Source organism: Vipera berus (assembly GCF_964194415.1).
Source record: "Vipera berus genome assembly, chromosome: 3".
NCBI classification, from domain to species: domain Eukaryota; kingdom Metazoa; phylum Chordata; class Lepidosauria; order Squamata; family Viperidae; genus Vipera; species Vipera berus.
In genome coordinates, this window is record NC_138204.1 from 85,496,378 (window position 1) to 85,518,549 (window position 22,172).

The window sequence follows — 22,172 nt, forward strand, 5'->3', positions numbered from 1 at the left end:
CTCAATCATCATTTGTCACAGTTAAACCCATTCATCTCTATACAAATCTATTGCATAACATGGAAAACAAACTCATGGACAGGTTACCTTAAGGAATTTGTTTTTTGTAACTAAGCAACCCATCTCTTCTCACATCAGTCAGCTGGTACACAAATTAGCTCTTTGTCTTCAGTGCCAATTCTGTCAGAAACTTTACATTACAGATTATTAGGTTTATGTGTTCCAAATCCAAAAACAAAACTGTAATGAATATCTAATCAATATATTAACTTTTTTTTTGAGATTTATGCCTTAAAGGCAACAGATAACGAGCAGTTGACAATTTATGGGGAAGGTAGCACAAAGGGTATTTAAAGCTAACATACAAAGCAATCAAATAAGTAGTAGTGGTGTAGTTTATTTAGCACATCATGCTATTCATTAAGAGAAAGGTAAGGTGCTGAGACCAGCAGGGGATATAGGGCAAGTTTTCATGAAGTAAACTGTTCTACACAGTGTTTAGGACTGGGGTGTCAAACTCAATTTCATTGAGGGCTGCATCAGCATTGTGGTGCCCTGGGGGGGGGGGGAAGGTGGGCATGGTCCACTGGATGGGCATGGCTGCGGTGGTCACAGCTGACTAGGTAGACGGGACCTGGGTGGGGTGGCTACTTGACATTGCTCTTGGGGGGGAAACCTGTGGGGGCTGGGCAAGGTTGGAGGAGATCCAGGGGTTCTCTGGTGGATGGGGCTGTGGGCAGGATGCTCTTCTGCAGGGTGAGGTGAGGCAGGTGCCATTGCCATGGGGCAAGACAAGATGAGGCAGGGGCCGGGGCAGCTGCCGCCTGACACCATTGGCCCCCGCACACACAGGCCAGTGAATGCATGGAGCTCCTCGACTGGCACACTCTGGGGCTCCGCAGCCCACTGCGAATACCGGGAGGACGTGGTGCACCTACTCCATCCCATCTGTTTTTGCTTGCGGATCCACTCGCAGATCTTGCCCTTGGCCAGCATGTGGAGCCTGTTCCCCTCACACACCTTGGCCCTGCCTCAGGCCACCGCCAGCAACTCGCACAGATCCATTCACTGCACGAAGGAGGCAAAGTGGTCGGCTAGTAAGCCCCGAATAGAGGTGGTAGAGCACGGCCAGGGTCAGCAGACAAAAGGCCACCCTGAGCAGGGAAAGCCGGATTCCCATCGGCACCATGGATTGCACCAGGATTGCATGCCTCCCATCTCTGCTGGGGCTGGGCAGCCATGGCACTGATGGGGATCCGGCTTTCCCTGCTCAGGGTGGCCTTTTGTCTGCTGACCCTGGCTGTGCTCTACCACCTCTATTCGGGGCTTACTAGCCGACCACTTTGCCTCCTTCATGCTAGACAGGCCTGCAGCTCTGGGCAGCAGCCTAATGGACCTGTGCAAGTGGCTGCAGCGGGTACTTAGGTGCGCGAGGGGAATACACTCCACCCACGAGGAGGCTGAGGAGATGACTAGTGGTGACCTGCTCTCCAACCAAAAAGAGATGGGATGGAGTAGGCATGTCCGGCAGTCTGCATCAGGTGCCCCCCAACTCTGCGTGCTGCTGGTGTCGCTGCAGCGCTGCTGCTAGAGGTCCAGGCCAGTATTCGCAGCAGGCTACACAGCCCTTGTTGCCAGATTCTGTCAGCCCCCGCATGCTTACCACCTCCTGTGCGCACACCTTGGGGGCCTCCGGACTGGGTGGAGCCGGGGCCAGGGTGGTGGGGGCCAGTCCCTCGCCATCTCTGGGGCATCCCTGTGGGTCAAATATCGACCAATTGCGGGTCGGATCTGTGTTTGACATGTCTGTTATAGGAGATACACAGAGAGAATCGGAGAGACTCTTTCCACCACAAAGAAAACCAGCATTTTGGAAGCTGCTTGCCACTGGAAAGAGGGCAGGAAATGTATTATATGGTTCCCACTTGTTAAGTTTCAACGGCAGTCAAAGGGTACCTTTTGCATAGATACCAATTCACTTGGGACTAAAAATAGCACATCTCTGCATTGTAAAGATAATGCAATGAGAAAAGAATGGATTTGCAGCTTGTGCACAGAGTTCATGAAGATCAGGGTTAGATCGCTTCTCAAATAGTTGCCAGGGAAAGAAAAGTAGGCACTCCTTACTAGTAACTGATTTGTTGATGCTGTTTAGTTGGGTTTGGGAAGGGTGCTCTTTGGCTCCTGAAACACCAGTTCAGTTAGAGTTGGGGACTGAAGGCTAGTTTAAAGGGTGCAAAGTAATAAACCAATTCTCTGATTCTGGATGAAGTTGGCTGACTAGGAAAATCCAGCTCAGTAGATTTCCATCAGAGACCTAGGAAAACTGGGTTTCCAATGTCTAGGAAGGAAATGTACATTCCTGTAAGATCTAGCAATCACCTTAGAGTAGCACTGCAAATCCAACTCAGTGGATGATCCTCCTCGTTTGAGGAGGATACTGGCTGATTCAAGTCCTCTTCATGGGTGAACTTTGCACGGATTCAGATAACATAAAGAGGTTTCTCTCTAAGATCAACCAAAAGCTGGCAAAGGAAAGGAAATATCAGCTGTCCTTTCTGCATTTCTCCTGAGTGACTTCAGATACCCATGGAGATAAAAAGAGGGGGAAAGCAACAGAGTTAAAAGTATTGCTAGTGCAGATGGACCTACCTGAAAAAAATAGACCAAAGATATGGCCAATGTTAAGGAAAATGAGACACAATAAAATAAAAAAGGGTTGGAGTGAGGGTTGAGCCGATGATTGCATTGGGTTAATGCTCCCGCCCACCCCTGGGGGCTAAACAAAAGAAATTCCAGAAAGCTGATGATCTTAAATTTTCCAAATTCTTCTTGATTACCAAACAGGCTCTAAGGAAAAGTAATTGAAAAGCAGTTGGTTACTGGTTTGATTAATAGAAAGAATGGCTCAGGGCTCTGACATTATCTTATACAGATAACATTTTGCTACATGTATGCTATTCCACTAAAACCCATGAATCAGTGAGGCAAACAGAAAGAATTGAGTGGAAAGGTCATCCTTGGGAACTTTTTAATATAAATTTTATTCCCTGTCACAACTAAAATTTCCGGAGCCCTTTTCCTAACTGGATATCTCTGCCTGACTAGTGTTCTGAAGAACAGAATGGTTATTTTGCAATCAGTGTCTTAGACCTCTTGGCTTACAAATTCAGTATTCAGCAGCAACTGAGGATAAAATATAGAAGGCTCTGTGTTGGGCAAACACTAGGAGGGAAATGCTGGAGGGAGAAATGAGGAATCATGGTCTTTGTTATTCTAAAATCACAACTGGGATAAGTTCTTCTTTTAGCAGCCCTGAAAGCCTTAAAAGCAGCATCTTGAACTGTCTGGCAACTTTCCAGAGAAGCATTGTATCCCGGACCTTCCTTAAATTAATTCAGAATCCACAGAAGACTCATGTAATTATTTCTTCAGTGCCAATAACACTGAACCTGCATAGATCACACTTGACTTGTTTACCTACACTTCATCATTATTACTTACATAACTTTATCTCAAGCCACACTCACAGAGCTGTGAGTGACGAGCCGTGGTGGCACACTGGTTAGAATGCAGTATCGCAGGCTAATTCTGCCAACTGCCAGCAGTTCGATTCTCACCAGCTCAAGGTTGACTCAGCCTCCCATCCTTCCGAGGTTGGTAAAATGAGGACCCAAATTGTTGACTCTGTAAACTGCTCAGAGAGGACTGTAAAGTACTCTAAAGTGGTATATAAGTCTAAGTGCTATTGCTATTGTTATCATGTGATTGTATTTTCCTATCTTGCAGATGAGTGATTAAAACTGAAAGAATGTGGATTGTCTAAGTGGCAGAAATGAGGCGTGAACTGGGATCTGATCTTCTTATAAACCACACCCCTACATGACACTAGCTTCCAGGAGATCATTAGGCTAATTACCTTGAACCAATTTCAAAGAAGGCAATTTGATGCAACTAGAACCTGCATATTTTTTCCTTAGATTCAGTACAGAAAGGATCTAAGAATATGACTCTCAACTTCTAAGTCTCCATACAAAGTTTTTCTGCTCCAGGGGCGTCTTTATGCCACACAGACAAGCATTTTCTAAAATGTATGTAGTTTGAGTTTATATTTTGAGTAATAATCTGGATTATTAAACTTGACAGTTTTAAGATTCTCATTTTTCACTACTTAGAGAGCTGTTTTATTTCCACTGAGCAAGCAGCAAGGAATGATATATGAAGTCAATTTATTTCCAGGTATTTATGTGCTGGGAAAATAATGTTTTGGTTAGGCAGCAAACTTTGCAGATGAATACAGGGAGCCCTACGACAACAAGGGAATTTCCTTCCTATTAATATTGATTTTGCAGGAACACTTCTATTAATGTTTGCAAAATCCGGAGACAACAATAAGCTGTCCTTAAAACGAATGGTACAAGCATCTGAAGAGGTATTTCAAGGCTTTGTTGTCTAAAATGTTTGGAGTCAGTGAAGTAAGCAAGCTGTGTTCATGAAGGCTTGGAACAAAACACTCAGATGATTGGGGAGTTGGCAAACTGATCTGGAGAAAGTGTAGGTACTTAACTGTAAAATCAGCTGAAAAGCTTTAAATGAAGGCGAATCTTGGACTGTGATGATTTAATATATAAATTCCAAATGCCTGCATAAATCACTACAAGCTGAAGCATTTACTTTCTCTACTCTATTTATTTATTGTCTCTATGAGGAAAAAAAAATGGAAGTGCCTCATTCCAGGGCTCACCATTCACTACATATAAAATAAAATCATTCCTGAAGCTAAATTAGAATATCAGAAAATGGAGAATATTTGTGATTCATATTTTTCCTTGTTATTAACTTTCCTTTTCTACCAAATCCCCAATGCTACTTTGCAAAACACTAAATGGTGTTTTGTTTCTATATCCCTACCAGAAAAGAAATTTTAGGGGACAAATAGTGGGTAAAATTCTTATTGGGGTTATTACTGCTATTATTATTATTATTATTATTATTATTATTATTATTATTATTATTATTATTATTATTATTATTATTATTATTATTTTGCTTTTCTGAATCAGTCATCAGTCATGTTGGGCCTACCTGATCATTGCTGATCTCATAAAACTATGCAAGATGGGATTTGGTTAGTGAGTGGTTAGGAAAAACCCCAGACTAGGGGTGTCAAACTGTAGGCCATGTCACAAGCAGGCCATGCCCTACCCCCTTGGCTTTGCAAAGGCAAAAAACATCACGATACGTCATGTGACCCGATCAAGTTTGACACCCGTGCCCTAGACTGTAAGAAAGGGAAGGGAATTGCAAATCACCTCCATACTGTTGCCAAGAAAACACTGTGGATGTGTTTATATAGTCATCAGAAATCTCACCTGACTTTCACATTTTTCCTTCCTGAAAGAGCATGAAGTTCTTTATGAAACAATAAACCCAAACAATCAATAACAGAACCTCTTGTAGTAAAGCATTAACTTCCCTGCATTAAATAACCTCCTCCCAGACTGGTGACTGGAGTTTTTTTTAGGAGGTGTTTGTACTTTTTTCCCCTAAACAAACTTTATAAAAAGAGAAGACAAAAAGATTCACCAGAGATTCACCACAGCTATCCATGATTTTTTGGTACACTACACACTGCAGTATTTAAACAAAATCTTCATTTTGCTTAGTATCTACAGTTTTTCTACATCAGTTTTTCTAGATCAATCTGTTTCCAAACAAAGAAGACAGATTCCAAAAGGCACCAATCCAAGGTGGAGTTCTTGGATGTGATCTCAGGGCTTTCATGGCTGTTTGGGTGGCAACACTGAACAGATTTCATCTCCTGCTGTATATTAAATTTCCAGTTCTGTTGAGATTTTACTGGATTAACAAGTACTTTGCTGCACTCTTCATATGCTGTGAGTCATGAATAGAAAAGTTTATTATAAAGATTTATATGGCCACTCATCTTAAGCAATATTAAGCAATAACACAGTCATTTTATCAGTGAGGTGGGCAGCATATAGATATAGTAAAAATACTTTCTTATGCACATTAATAATACAGGTAATTTCACAGGAGATGCAATATGTTCATCTGCAAATATTTGGATTTCAGTGCCCTTCAGGCCCATATTGCAAAATTTTGCAATGGAACTTTGCCACTTATCTTTCCAAGCCATATAAATATATTTGAGATATAGTGATCTCCTCTAAGTCTCCAGGAATAGTTTGTACAACACACTACAATAGGCTTAAATTAGACATGTGAAACTCGTGACGTCATGTGACGTCTTGCAACGTATCAGAGCTTTTTCTCCATTGCTGGCAATGGGGTGGGTGCGATTTTCTGATGACACGTCTGGCCCGCAGGCTGGCAGTTTGACACCCCTGACTTAAATGAAAGTGAGATTGGGTAATTTGTACTTCAACATTTTGTGTGACTGTCCTCAATTCAAATTTGGCAGAAGTCCAGCTAGATAAAGATCTTTACTACATATTAGAAAAAGGTCACTTGAAGCAATTGATTGCCCTGTGTCCACATGAGAATATGGCCCTCTTAAATCCTCTGCAGTTTCAATCTGACACTTCTTTTTCCACTTTGCCATAGCTTGATAGATACACAACCAACATTTGCACACTGGAAATAGTTAATAAATTTGGGTAAGATGATGAGAAGTTGGCAATGGAAAAGAGAATAGGCAAGGGAGAATAGGTCAGGTTATCCCTTCATACCAACCCATCTTTCTCAGATAGAATAAATGTTATCCCACTTATCTTGCCAAAGTCCAATCAAGAAACATTTGCCAAATATCTAAGGTTAAACAACCTTAGATATAGTACCTCCAAGTATAAAAACATTCACTTTTAGGGTTTACTAGAGGAATATGGGGGGGGGGGGAGGGAATGAAGATGATCCTATAAAAATGGAAGTATTTCCTGATTAACTGGGTTTATTTTTAAACATTAGGAAATGTACAAATCATAAATGATTCATTAATGTCTCTTAGGCTCATATTCAATAGCAAATCTAGTACTTACCTCTAAGATGCTGACATTTAGATTTTTCATTCCATAAATTTCTGTCATACACATAACTGAGCACAGTGTTTCAAAAATGAAAAATGTCTGTTGTCTTTGTACAGCTATGAATGCTATTTCCCTTATTTTTTAGGAAAGCACATTAGGGTTTAATATTTGCCCTGATGAACATCTAACTTCAAACCAGTAACCAGAACAATGTTATAGCATAGAATAGTTTTATATTACAGATCTATTATGGAAATAACTCATCTTTGATGTGTTCAAGATTATCACCATCTGATCACTAAATCCCCAAACACCCAACCAGGGTTTCTGATAGATTACAAATTCTGTATCAGTGACTGATGGCCTTCCGGGTATTGCTGACCTACAGCTCCCAGTATTATTTGCAACTGTCATGCTGGCTGTGGTACCTGTGAGCTGCAATTTAGATAGATCTGGAGAATTATGGATTCATTATCCCAATTATATAGAGACCTACTTACATTAGAATACTGTAGCTCTTAGTATTTGCCTTTGTTCAAGTTGGTTGTACCACAAAACTCTGGCTTTTGTCATACTTATTTGACTCTACTTTTGAGGCCTTTACTATTGTCCCATTATTTCCTATTTTTCTGTCTTGAATCACAAATTACTTTTTTGACATACATCATGCTACACCCTAAAGTCTGGCTTAATGAATTTAACGAATAAATAAATGTATTGTTTAATAGCGATGTGCTAAATCAAGAAGAAAAAAAACAATATTTGGGATCACATTTATTGGGAAAAAATGCTTAAAGAAACAATATCTTAGCCCAAGATTTAACATCTTCTTGGCTTCTTTGAACCAAGCAATAATCTACCTGTTTCAGGTAGATTTTTTTGAAGAGTCTTTTTTGCATCCTCCTGACATCTGTGTTCCAAGTCACTGGGATGGAAGAAAAGGCTTTCTTACTCTCTGTTGCAAATATACTCTAGAGCAGGGGTGTCAAACTCAATTTCATTGAGGGCCGCATCAGCATTGTGGTTGCCCTCAGGGGGCCGGGTGGGCGTGGCCTACTGGGTGGGCGTGGCTAGAGTGCGTATGGCCTACTGGGTGGGCGTGGCTAGAGTGCGTATGGCCTACTGGGTGGGCATGGCCAGCTCTACATCGTTCGCATCAAGGGTGCATATGGGGGCCTGGGCAGGAGTGGGACAGATCTGAGGGTCTCTGGCAGAAGGAGGGTCTCTGGGCCAGGGCCAAGGCAGTGGGGGCCGTTCCCTCACTGTTTCCAGGATTGCTTCGCGGGCCACATGAAACCACTTCGTGGGCCGGATCTCGCCCCCAGGCCTTGTGTTTGACATGTCTGCTCTAGAGAAGTCAATTCATTACGGCTTCAGAAGAACAGCACACGGTGTGGTGGTAGTCACTTGAACAGTGTGTGCACAGCGGTGTAGAAAACAAAGGGAAGACTACTATACTATATATTTCCCAGGAAAATCACGTTAATGGTGACAAAACCTAACAATGGCCCCGAGTACGGGCGTTCCTTAAATGGGACAGGGGTACTAAGAATCTCCTGGTCTGCTAGAAGCATGATAAACCCCAAACTCCAAATTGGTACGTGGAATCTGACAAGCCTGTACAAAGCTGGAAAAACGCACAACACTATCCAAGAAATGTCCAAATACAATATCTCTCTATTGGGAGTGAGTGAAATGCACTGGCCTGAAAATGGAATGTGTAGAATAGATCATACTATCTACTACTCTGGTGAAAATAGCAAACACCATCGAAATGGAGTAGCTATAATCGTAAACAATCTTGTAAATAAATGCATCAAGTCCTTTATTCCTGTATCCGATAAGAGTGATGATGATCCATATAAATAGTACTCCAGTAATTATGAATGTTATACAAGTTTATGCTCCCACAGCTGACAGTGATGAGAAGGATTTAGAGACGTTCTACGAAGATAATAAGCAGTGTACTGAAAACCCTAAAAAGAAGAGATGGAACGTATGCATGATTATTTCAATTTACACAAAAAAGTGAAAGAAGCAGCAGGCCTCTATAAAAAAGAAAACCAACAACTTAGTTGACAAAGAGGGGAAAGTTATCTTAGATGAGAACGAAAAACTAAAAAGATGGAAGGAATATACTGAGGAACTTTTTGAGGACACTAGGGATGATACAGATATGGGAAGCATAACAACTGGACCAAACATCTCTACGGAGGAGGTTGAACATGCAATAAAAATAGCAAAAACAAGAAAAGCCACAGCACCTGATGATATCCCAGTAGAAATTTTAAAATTGCTGAAATACAATAGGAAGAATATTTTACCGCAGCTCTTCAATCGAATATATGAAACAGGAAAGATACCAAATGATAGGCTAAAATCAACCTTTGTGACAATCCCCCCAAAAAATAATTGCAAAGAAGTGTACCGAATACAGAACAATAAGCTTAATGAGTCATGTCCTGAAAATATTCCTAAGAATAATTCACACAAGAATATACAACAAAATTGAGGAGCGTCTAAGGTAACACACAATTTGGTTTCAGAAACAATCTTGGTACACGAGATGCGCTATTCAGCATTCAGGTTCTTGTACAGCGTTGTAGAGAGGTCAATCACAGTGTCTACATGTGATTCATTGATTTTGAAAAAAGCATTTGATAAAATAAGACACAACAATGTATTAGAAATCCTGAAACAAGTGGGACTAGATGACAAAGACATCCAAATCATAAAGAATCTATATTGGCATCAGGTAGCAAGTGTGAGACTAGGCCAAAAATACTCAGTTGATGCAGAAATACGAAGAGGGGTCAGACAGGGATGTATTCTGTCTCCACTGTTGTTCAATATCTACTCTGAGTCAATCTTCAGCCAGGCACTGGAGAACATTGATACTGGCATCAAAGTAAACGATGTTTGGATCAACAATTTAAGATATGATGATGATACCGTTCTGCTTGCCAGTAAGCATGAAGACCTTCAGGTCCTCATCAACAGTCACAGAAATATCTGAAAAATACGGCTTGAAGCTTAACACCTCGAAAACCAAGATCATGGTCATCAGCAAACAACCCATTAATTTACCACCAATAAATTTGGAAGGAATTAGAAAAAGTTGAAAGGATCACATACCTCAGTTCTAATTTATATGAAAGTTGGGAGATGACCATTGAAGTAAAGACAAGGATAGCGAAAGCTCAAACAGCATTCTTCAAAATGAAAAAGGTCTTCTGCAGTCACGACATAAGCCTAAGACTGAAAATCAGGCTTGTCAGATGTTATATTTTTTTCTATCCTGCTCTATGGAGTAGAGAGTTGGTCTCTGACAGAAGGCCACCTGAAGAGACTAGAAGCATTTGAAGAGTGGATTTACAGGCGGCTGTTACGTATAAGCTGGGTTGACAAGATCAGAAATGAGGAGGTGATAAGCCGCCTGGGAAAGCCCAAGGGAAATCATCAAAACAATTAAAAAAAGGAAAGTTAGAATATTTAGGACATGTGATGCGACACCCAGAAAAATACAGGTTACTCCATTTAATCCTCCAGGGGAAGATTGAAGACAAATGAGGTCCAGGCAGAAGAAGAACATCATGGCTTCAAAATCTAAGGGTCTGGTTTGGACAAGACTCAGCAGCACTTTTTCGTGTGACTGCTGATAAAAATAGGATCGCCAACGTCCGACAACGGATATGGCACAAGAAGAAGAAGAAGAAAACATAGATGAGTTAAGTCAGGGGTCTTCAAACTTGGCCCTTTGATGACTTCTGGACTTCAACTCCCAGAATTCCTCAGCCAGGCACGCTGGCTGAGGAATTCTGGGAGCTGAAGTCCACAAGTCATCAAAGGGCCAAGTTTGAAGACCTCTGAGTTAAGTTATACTATAAATGAGAAGTAACTTTTCTAGAGAAGGCTCTAATTCTGGGAAAGTTGAAAGTAAGAGAAAAAGATAATAACAGAAAGGTGGATAGATTCAGCTACAAAGGTAATAGATGCAACACTGGAAGAGCAGGTTAAAGGCATATTGTCATGGAGAAAATCTATGTATATAGTCATGACGAGTTGACACCAACTGAACGGCCCCTGTGCATTGTCAACCACTGAGATTTAAGAACTTGTTACTACAACTGTTTTTCTTCCTGCAAGTGGGCAAAAGGTTATTCATGGAGACAATAGATCTTCTAAAGGTTTGTAACATCTGATCTGCTCAATCTTGACATTCTCTAGAGGTGCAGGATAGACAGCCATATTGAGTTCATCTGCTTCCCTGAGAGAGGCTGTATGAGTGTAAAGCAAAGGTCTCCAACCTTTTGGGCACCAGGGACCGATTTCGTGGAGAGGTTTTTCCACGGACCGGAGGGTGTGTGGTTTTGTGTGCTGCCTGCATCCAGCGGACAGGGCTTTGTTTGTTTGTGTGGACCGGTTGCTGGCATGCTGCAGCCCGGTATTGGTCCACGGCCTGAGGGTTGTGTACTGTACACAACATACCATGACAAAAGATTTGAAGGTGGCACAACTCACAGAATTCAACCCCAGAGACAACATAGTGTGTTTCACCTGTTTGACTACTTTGCTCACACTTCTGCTAATGCAATGTACCAGCCACACAGAAAGCACCTGTATCAACTTGCCTGATTTTTCAACCGATAAGGAGATTTATGAAAAAAAAACCAGCAGAGAAGAAAGAAGCCATTTTTTTTGGTAGCAGAGAGAACATTTAGTAGCAGAACTAGAGAGTTATTTAAGTTGCGTGATTAGTTCAATTATGACCTTTCACTGAGGTGGTTGATCTCCTAATAATCAGCTGCAGCATGCTAACCACTTTGAAAGAAAGAGACTCAACTGGTCCTTTATTCCTTCTCCTTCCAAGTAATGTAACTAGCGCAATGCAATAAATAAAAAAATAAATCCCCAAGCCCTGATTTTCCCCCCAAACTAATTTTCAGTCAGTTTGATGAAAGAGAAATTGCTTTTGAAATTGTTTCAGAAGAGAAGAAAATTCAAAGTTACACGATGTACCTGCACTTATCTGATGACTAAGTAGCCAAGAAGTGTTTGTGAAAGTCCTGTTTTTCATGATGCAATTATCTCTTCATATGTTTGCACCCTTTCTGGTTCCTAAACCTCTCATTAAATCCCAAGGGAAAGCATTAGAAAAGGACTCTTTCTGTGTATCCCCTCCCTTCTCCCAGATTGGAAATGAAAGACATTCAGAGAGGTTTCAGGGGGATATATGGCAAAATAGTGATATAGTAAATCCAGGGCTTTTTTTCTCATAGAACGCTCAGAACGGAGTTCCGGCACCTTTTTTGGATAGAACCTTGTAGGGTAGGCAAGGCAAGTTGTATGACGTGTGTGAGTTCCGGCACCTTTTTCTTTTACAAAAAAAGCACTGAGTAAATCCATCCCTAAAGTTCAAAAACATCACAGAGAAATCTGAAAGAAATTCTGAAGCACTCCAAGTAGTAAAACAGGAACCTCTTTTCTCAGAAGAAAAGTTTTGAAAATTGCTAGGTCCATTTCAATACAGGACTAGTAGGTGTACTGATGAGTAGCTTTAAAGTTTCTAAGATATCCCCCTTAAAAAGTAGGGTGGAAGCAAAAGCTCCTGGCAAAGACAAACCTCCCTTAAGTCTCAATTCCAGCACTGACAATGGTTCATAGTTGGCCTATCTTGCAAATGTTCCATCAGCGGGACAAAGAGCAAATTTGACTTCATTGTCTTTGGCTTCAGAACAGGCAAAATCAGCCAGAGAATACTTCTGTCTCTCCTAAAGCTCAGCACAACATGAAGAAACAGAAAAGGCATTTTTTTGTTATGTCAACTTTCATTTCAAAATAAAGCATACCCTCCCAGAGTGTTTTTCCTACAACAAAGAATTTTGCAATGTCAGATACTCTGTGCATGGAAGAATGGCCAGTGGTGACCACAGATTATGTCTTGCTAAGTGAGACAAATAGTAATTTGTGGAGCCTGTCTTTTCTGGCATAATAGCAACAATGAAGGACAAATCTGGATCAAATTCCTGAGCACTGCCAGAACTACACAGCCAAAGGCAAGACTCAAATCTCTCTCCCTCTCTCTCCCTATTATACTGTGTGCCTCATTACAAAGGTAATCTTGTTCTCAGAAAAAGCAAGAAGGGACATTACTACCTATAGTAACAATCTCTAAATGCTCAGCTCAACCCATGAACCCACAGGCTACTTCATCATTCCCAGGCCCTCTCTCTAATCTGCTAAGCCTGGAAACACAGCATCAAGATACTACAGTGCCTATGCAGAGTGTGGCCAAATATTATTCCACTGCAGTAGCAAACACATGAAGTGAGGCCAATATCCAGCAGACCTTTGGCAGAAATCATCCTTTAGGCTTGGATCACTGAAATGCATCTTGCTGCCCTTTACACGTGGTGGGTTCCAATCCCCATTATCCCCCCAGTCAAAATGGTGGTACTTGTCGAGAGCAACGGAAAGTGTAGTCTTGGCAGAATGCTTTAGCTTATGGGAAAGCCTTTGGGTTCTCAATTTTATGTGGGTTGCACAAACAATGCCTTGATAGGGGAAGGAGACTGTTAGAGAGGGACATACCCTTTATCCCAAATCCCTTCCAACTTGTCCTGCTTCTTCAGAGCAACTTGGAAGCACTTCACGCAGCCACAGACTTCATGCCAGGGCTCGGCTGTCCACTCTCTATCCCAGGGGTCTTCAAACTTGGCCCTTTTAGGACTTGTGGACTTCAACTCCCAGAATTCCTCAGCCAAGCACACTGGCTGAGGAATTCTGGGAGCTGAAGTCCACAAGTCCTAAAAGGGCCAAGTTTGAAGACCCCTGCGAGTCTTTCCCATCCTCCTGCTTGCTAACCCAATTAAAGAGGTTTCCTCCGAGGGCTTTGTCAGGGCAGGCGCTCCGAGCCGTGTTTTGCAAACTTCTGGCCCGGGAAAACTTCGAAAGCCAAGTCAGAGCAAAAGTCCTTTTCCCTTTCCCTAAGCCTTGGATGCGGCCGCACCAGTACAGTCGGGCCAAAGCGAAAGCGAGCTTTAGAGCAACTCGAGACTAAAGGGCGGAGCGTGGGGGAAGCTGCAAGACTCCCGAGCTTCCCGGGGTTCGTGTGAAGAGCGACAGAAGAAGAGCGACAGGCGCTGCACCTTCGTCCGGGGGAGGGAATGTGCCCTTACCCCCCCCCACCCCCCCCAAAGCGCCCCACGGGGAAAGCAGCGGGGCTGGCAGGCTCTCTGGGAGCAGCCGGCAGAGGCTCCCCGTGCCTGCCTGTACCTTGCTGAACACTTCCAGATCGTCGTCGTCGTCGAACTCCAGCAGCTCCGGGGAAGAGGGCGGCAGGAGCGGCCGCGCGGAGTCCGCGAGGGGCGCTGGCGGCTCGGCGCAGGCCGGGGCCGTCGTGGCCTCACCGCCAGGGGGAGGGGAGGAGGAGGAGGAGGAGGAGACCGGCCGCGGCGGTGGCGACTGCGACGTGCCCCGCTCGCCCTCCATCCTTTCCCGGGCTTGTCTGTGTGTGTTTGCGTGTGTCCGCCCTGCTCGGGGGGCGGACGAAGCCGGGCTTGCGCTCCTCCTCTCGTCGCGGTAATTGGTCGCCGGAACTCTCGGCCGCCCCTTTGCTCGCACTGCGCAGTGGCGGCGAGCGGGAGGCCCGCGCGGAGCTACGGGCGAACCCGGCCTTGGCTTTCGACGCCTGCTTCGAGTACCGTGATAGAGTTGCTCCCCTTCCCCATCTCCATGACGGGAACATGAAAGGCGGGAGAGGGGCGGGTGTGTGTGTGTGTGTGTGTGTGTGTGTGTGTATGTATGTATGTATGTATGTATGTATGTATGTATATATATATATATATATATATATATATATATATATATATATATATATATATATATATATATATATATATATATATATATATATATATATATATATATATATATATATATATATATATATATATATATATATATATGCGCATTTGAAGAGCAATTCGGAGTGATCTTTCGGAAACGATGCAGGTAGGCCGAGGACGTTTGAACCGGTTCCTTTCTTAGGGTTGGAGCGACAGTATTGTGGTTACAGGGAGTCTTCTACCTACAACAGTTCATTTAGTGACCGTTCAGAAGTTACAACGGCACTGAAAACAGTGACTTATGACCATTGATTTGTGCTTAGATTGTAAGCCGCCCTGAGTCTTCGGAGAAGGGCGGGACATAAATGGAATTAAAATGAAATAAATAAAATTTTTCATGTGACTGTTGCAGCATCCCCATGGTCACGGGACCAAAATTCAAACACTTGGCAACGGGGCTCAGACTTAAGATGGTTGCGGGGTCATGCGATCCGCTTTTGTGAGCTTCTGACAAGCAAAGTCAATGGGGAGACCAGATTGCTTAAGAACTCTGGGAAGTCACCCCCCCCCCCAGAGAAGGAAATATTAAAAGGGCAGAAAAATATATTTTCTCAAAGGATTTTAAAGAAGCAGAAAAGCATGTTCAGTTTTCTTAATAGTCCCAAGTTTCCCTCCCCTAAGCAGAAACCAGCTCTGTAGAAATCAGATGTAAATAATCCAGGAAGGTTGGAGGCCCCGGCTAGAAGTTTAGGAAGGCAAAGACACCTAAAATCTACATACCCTGCCCAAGCTCTAAGACAGAACATAATAGGATTAACCCACAGATACCAAAGGGCACACTCAGACTCAAGTCAAAGTTCATGCCATGGGAAGAACTCCAAACAAAAGGCTCCAGAGAGTATAAAAACCCACTCCCTACATGTGCTTGCTCTTCTTTTCTTCCAGAGCCATCTTTCTGACTGGCTCTCCTCTTCAATAAACTGCAATCTTCTTTCTAAAGCAGTTGCCAAGTTGTTTATTCCCGGCTTGGACTGAACCATGATGAAGACTTTTTCAACAGAACCGTGTTACTAATTTAACAACTGTGGCAAGAAAGGGGTAAAATTCACTTAACAAATGTTTCACTTAGCAACAGAAATGGGCTCAATTGTGGCCATAAGTCAAGGACTACCTGTATATGCAGCTTTAAGTGTAGTTCCACCTGGTGCTTAAGATAGGCCTTCAGTAAAGAGACTCTTGTTTGATTTGTCTACCAATTTCTTCCTTATATACCTAATGTGCTACAAAATGCACCTCTCCTGGCATTTTGCATCCATTTTTTACAATAACCTTTTTGTTTAGTCTTTGCATGATGATGTTCAAACCAAGTTCTCCCAGGGCAGTTTACAATGCATTTAAATCCCCAGATTGAACTCTCACCTATTAAAACCCATGACACTTAAAGGGCAAAAGAATGAAAGCAACAGCCAGAATAGTTAAGCAGTTTTTCAGCAGCATATATGTCTAACGTGATAAGATAATATCTAAGGAAACAGAAGTCTTTGTCCAAGAAGAAAGCAAAACTATTTTGAGGCATTTCTCATTAGTAAGTGCTGGGGGCTGTTCCTGAAAAAGGCTGCCTAGTTCCTCACCTTAGAATAATAGGCAACCCAGGCAGGTCTTCCACTGATTATTTTTAGGGCACAGAGAGGAACATAAAATCACTTAGATGAGATGGGCAGTGTAGAAATTTAATAAAAAGTAAACAGAAAGAATAACAGATGAGGCACTCTATTGATACTGTGATTCCCATCCAATGGTTTTCAGCAAATTTTTTCTCTAATCAAGCCAAGTAAAGGCTTTAATATAATTTAATGGTTGATCTGCCTTAAGTGCCAAACTCAGTGTGCCGCTCCAGCTTTTTTTAATATGCCTAGCATTGAAGTTAATGGCTATAACCATTTCCTTCACAACCATTTCAAGTGGTAAAACCTCAGATACCTAAGTCAGAGTGTGATCTGATCTAGAGAGATTAGATCAGACATGCAGAGAATCTTCTGTCATAGTATATGATCTCCAAGTATTAGCAGGCTGTTAGAACATCTGAAAACCACAATTCTTTTTATCTTTACGGTACATTTTTTTCCTCTCTTACAGTCTACCTACTATTTCATCATTCTATACAACTGGTGTTGGGTTCAAACTGAAAGAATCCTCATTTGCATTCCTATTCCTATCCAAATCAGTTTAATTTGTTGTTATGAAACAACAAACTTACTTGCACTGTAGTAAAAATATCTGAAATAGTATCAGTGAAATTGCTCTTAAACACCGTTAAATGGGATCAGTTTCTTGGATACAGATCAATGGTTAATCGGTGCTGCTGTACAGTAACAGATTTGTGAAAGGCGAATCTCTTAAGAAGTCTGTGTGACCCCATATGATACTATGGTTAGAAGACTGAATTAAAGTTTAGGAGATGTAGCCTAAAAACCTCTCTTGGTCACTGAAGTTTACCGGGTGACTTTGAACAAGTTGCTAATTTTCTCTCTTCCAACCTACTTCGCAAAGTTGCTATTCTGAAAAAAAAATGGAGGAATGCTATGGCTACTGCCTTCAGCTATTGGAGGAAAACCAAAATATATGCCGTCATTCGCCACTATTGCAAATATACCATCATTATTTATTTCTCCATTTGTTCTGAAATTTTTATTCTGTTTTTAGGATGTAAACTGCAAGGAGCCCTTTTTATTGAATTTGGGGGTGTATATAACAAAGAAAAACAAATGAATATATACAATTAAGTCTTGGATTTATGTTAATTTCTGTGTAATCTTTTCATGCAGTTCGTTTTGGATACCAGATAGGGAGATTATTTTCCTGGCCACTGCCTGCTTTCAGCAAGCATGTCTGACCATTTCATTAAAGACTTGCTTTCTCTGTTTTTATATGATGGGCTGAAAATAATAATAATAAAAAAACACCATTAATCTTTGCTTTGTGGTAGTGCATGACATTTTAAAACCAGCACTGGAGAGAGCTCAGCCTTATAACTTATGCTTTCTGTGGCATCTTTGAATAAACAAACATCTGTCCTATAAGGTTTAAATCTATAATAGTATCAGCGTAATGGCCAGTACAGACTTTCCATTTCCCCACAAATATTGCACATTCATTTTAAAAGCAATGGCATTTATGTAACTGCTAATGCTGAGTAGGGTTATTTATTTCTTCGTATCTCTGGCAGGATTGTTGTTTTTGATGTAATTGGCCTCAAAGTATGAGTGCCCTGCCAAATAGGATCCATAATACCACTCTGGAAAGATCAGAAAGAAGGGAACATTTGAATGGAGTCCAGCACCCATTTTATTCCAAACACAGATGACAATAAAAGCAGTGCAAATGTACTTCTAGGTTGTTAAGTCAGGCCCCTCCCATGTAACCCTTTTCCGTTCATGGACTGGGCAAGAATCTTCAACATTCCATCACGTTTTAATTGAAGGTTAAGCTCAGTTCTTTGATTATGTGGGTACATCCACATTGTGTTCTTGGCAGCCGTACATGAATGCTATACCACTGCTGGCTTCCTAAAAGGCCTGCCCTTTCCTGATGGTTTCCCTTTCAAGTAATAAGTAGATGATTTAAAAGATTCCTACTGTCTAACAAGAATCTTTTGAATGCTACTGAAGTGACCTGGAAGTAAGTCTATTGGAATATGTAAAGATTAACCTCTCTGCAACCAGACAGTTTATAGGGAAATTATGGTTGGGAGTCCAAGCTAGAATTGGCAGGAAAAAAATATACATCACAATACTTTCTCATGCACAAGGCCCAAATTTAATAAGAGAGAGTCTGGGTATACAGGAAAGGGATTCTGACAAGCAGCTCTTAGGCTTCAGGTTGTCCTGCTGAGTTTTATGCTCCAATGAACATATATAGAAGCTGTTAAGATCGTAAGCAGTTGCTGCCTTGTACTGTACAGGTAGTCCTTGTGACCTTTGCTTAGCAACTATTTCAAAGTTACAGTGGACCTACTTACAACCTGGATTCAAAGCTGCCCCCACCCTGGAGGTCACGTGGTCCAACTTTGGGTGCTCGGCAACATGGGCATATTTATGAGTGTTTGCATCATCTCGCGGTCATGTGACTGTGTACCTCACGAGTCCATTGATTTGCTTAATGACCACTCCAGAAAAGGTCATAAAGTCACATGATTGCTCCATTTTACAACTGTCAGGATTTATGACCATGACAGGCAGGCTTGAGGACTATGTGTATCAGATAAAGTGGGTCCATCTGTTTCAGCATTTTCCAGTATGGGCTACAAATAATGAGGGAACTTCACTCCTGATGGTACTATTGCATTGCCATCTCTAACAATAAAGTCAGCCCCAAATGCCAAGTAGAGAAAAGAATTCAGACCCGGATCGATAGAGATGCTCTGAACCAGCCAGGCAGCCTCGTCTGCAAAAAACCTCCTGAGCAACTGCCCGCTGAACTTTTATTCACCTCCCTCTTCTGAATACCAACATTACAAAAACTCCATCAATCTCATACAAAATAGGATACATAGAGATAATTGGATACATAGTGAGAACTTCTCAGGTGCCTATGAGATCATTACAAAAACAAGATACTGAAAGATATATGTGAAAGCTTTATCATAGCGTTTCCCAAACCTCCCACATGCCTTTCTGTGCGAACCAGGAGAGTGTGCTCATCACTGTAATTCACGTAGAAGCCAATAAGAAACGTTTGGGAAAGCTGAAGGTTGAGAGGCCAAAAAATGGCCGTTCCCACATGCCATCAGAAGAAATTTGAGGGAAATTCTCAAGCATCCTGGGACTAATATAGAAAATCAGAAGCCTCTCTGACAGGGGAAGTAAACTGTGGAACTGCAAGGCTAATTTCTACACAATGCTACATATAAAGAACCAAAAATCTTTTACATGCAAATCGCCTGTAGCCCCTCAACTGCAGCTATCCTCGTATTGGCACAAACAACAAAATTGTAGTTTCTCCTGTAAATTCACCCTGATAATGCCATAGAACAAAGCCAGGGATGCAGAACATCAGAATTCCTGCTTCTGAATGTTTCTCAAACCTATTTTACAGAGTTTGAGCTAAAAGGCATCTCATTTTGTTACAAAGAATGGAATATATATCTCTAGCTTGAAAATGCTATATATTTAAAGAAAATGCTTTACAAAATCACCAAGCTCTTCTTACTTTAACAAAAACTGTGGTCCGCAATATTGTTTCACTAGCTTACCCAATTGGCTACACCAATGGAATCTCACAGAATCATGCGATATTTAGTTTAACATCTGGATGGAACTCGGGTGAATTGTAGTGTTTTAAAACAACCAATTTATATGTTTTATTTTTGTGATTCTTTTGCTATTCCTGTACAAATCATTTCAGAAAAAGAATTGAAAAGGAAAAAAAAAACAATAACAAGCATTTATAACCCAAGAGATTTAGGATAAACTCTATTTTTTACTGAGGAAAAGAAAAAATATACTTTCCCCAACAATTTCACATTCACTTGTTTCTGGCAATTTATATTAACTAGAAAATATATGTGGACATTTAACCTGTCAGTTCTTATTTCAATCACTTTTAACTCAGTAGCCCAGGCATCAGCTGTTTTCTAACCACACGGTCCCACTCCCAACAAAGCAAAACCATTCCAGAAAGCACATTTTTCCTGATCGTTGAAATAAAATATTGAGACTGACTCATGCGAACCCATTTTTAGACCATCCCTTACCCTTTCTGTTTTGTAGATTGCAAACTTTGGACATGAAATAACTTAACGCACAAACATTTTTGGTATGTTTTTGGCATGTTTTCCAACAGTTAATGTATATTACTGATACCCATTTCTTGTTCGAATGGGTCTTTCAAATGACTATAGACTCCATTAACTTTAATTCACGTTACCCTCGGAAATGCTACTCATTTGTTCATCCTTTCACCTTAAGTCAACCTGGATAGAATGTGGAATTTACAGGGAAATATTCCTATTGCAAAAGGAAAGACTGATCAACAGAACCAGAAGAAAGGATGCTTCCTTAAATGGCTGTATAAGTAGTCCTTGAATTACAATCATTGGCTTAGCAACATTCAAAATTGTAACGGCCTGAAAAAAGTGACTTAAGACTGGTCCTCACATTTATGACCGTTGTAACATTCCCCATAGTCATATGATCAAAATTCAGGTGCTTTACAATAGTTGCAGTGTCATGTGATTGCCATTTGCAACCTTCCCAGCCAGCTTTTGACAACCAAAGTCAGTGGGGGAAGCTGGATTCGCTTAACAACTGTGCGATTCAGGTTAACAATTCAAGTGATTGGCTTGAGTGTAACCATTTTTCAACTGAAAGCTTGTAAAATTAACAGCCGCCTTGCTTAGCGATAGAAATTTTTATCTCAGTTGTGGTCGTAATTCAAGGACTGCCTGTATAATGTTAACTATTGGAATAAGCTCAGTGGGTTAGGACGCTGAGTTTGTCGATCAGAAGGTCGGCAGTTTGGTGGGTCGAATCCCGAGTGCCGCGTAACAGAGTGAGCGCCTGTTACTCGTCCCAGCTTCTGCCAACCTAGCAGTTCGAAAGCACATAAAAATGCAAGTAGAAAAATAGGGACCACTACGCTGGGAAGGTAACAGCGTTCCGTGCCCCTTTGGCGTCTAGTCATGCCGGCCACATGACCACAGAGACGTCCTCAGACAAGCGCTGGCTCTTCGGCTTTGAAACGGAGATGAGCACCGGCCCCTAGAGTCGGAAACGACTAGCACGCATGTGCGGGGGAACCTTTACCTTTACCTATAATCAGTCTAAAACTCCTAATCAATGGAGGGTCTCTTTGTGGGCTTTTTTAAAAACCGAGGTCCTTAAATCCACTTATAAAATCTCCTGTTATTGCCGTTTATCTCAGTACACTTATACCCAGAGAGAGAGAGAGAAAGAAAGGAAATAACTATTTCCCATCTACTTTCAAAGAGAGGAATGAGAGAATGGGCATGCTTTTTTAGAGCCCTATGAATCCCACAACACTTGGAGAAGTCTGAAACCTGAGAGTTACAGTATTTCCCAAACTTACCCTGACCATTTATAGCGAAGCTCATAGTGTTCCAAATTCCATTCATTTTCCACTCATTTATCTTAAAACTCAGTGGCAGCAGTAAAGAAGAGGGAGGGACAGTGAAACTATTTCTTTGTTCACTGGCTGAGAAGTAAACAGAACTGTTCAGCACAGCTATTTTTTAAACAGCCTTGATCTTACAAACCCATTTCTAGAGAATCCTGCTAGTGGGAGGGAAGTGGGAGAGAAA

At 41.6% G+C, this 22,172-nt stretch overlaps 1 protein-coding gene across 1 annotated transcript in view; it reads right to left on the reverse strand.

The window, feature by feature from the left end:
* SNX7 (sorting nexin 7) overlaps nucleotides 1-14,528 on the reverse strand; it is a 59,364-nt gene extending 44,836 nt beyond the window's left edge. Inside the window, exon 1 of the mRNA XM_081324617.1 lies at nucleotides 14,283-14,528. Coding sequence (XP_081180743.1) covers nucleotides 14,283-14,498 — 216 coding nt within the window. The 5' untranslated portion in view covers nucleotides 14,499-14,528. The remainder of the gene's footprint in view (nucleotides 1-14,282) is intronic.
* Nucleotides 14,529-22,172: the final 7,644 nt, after the last annotated feature.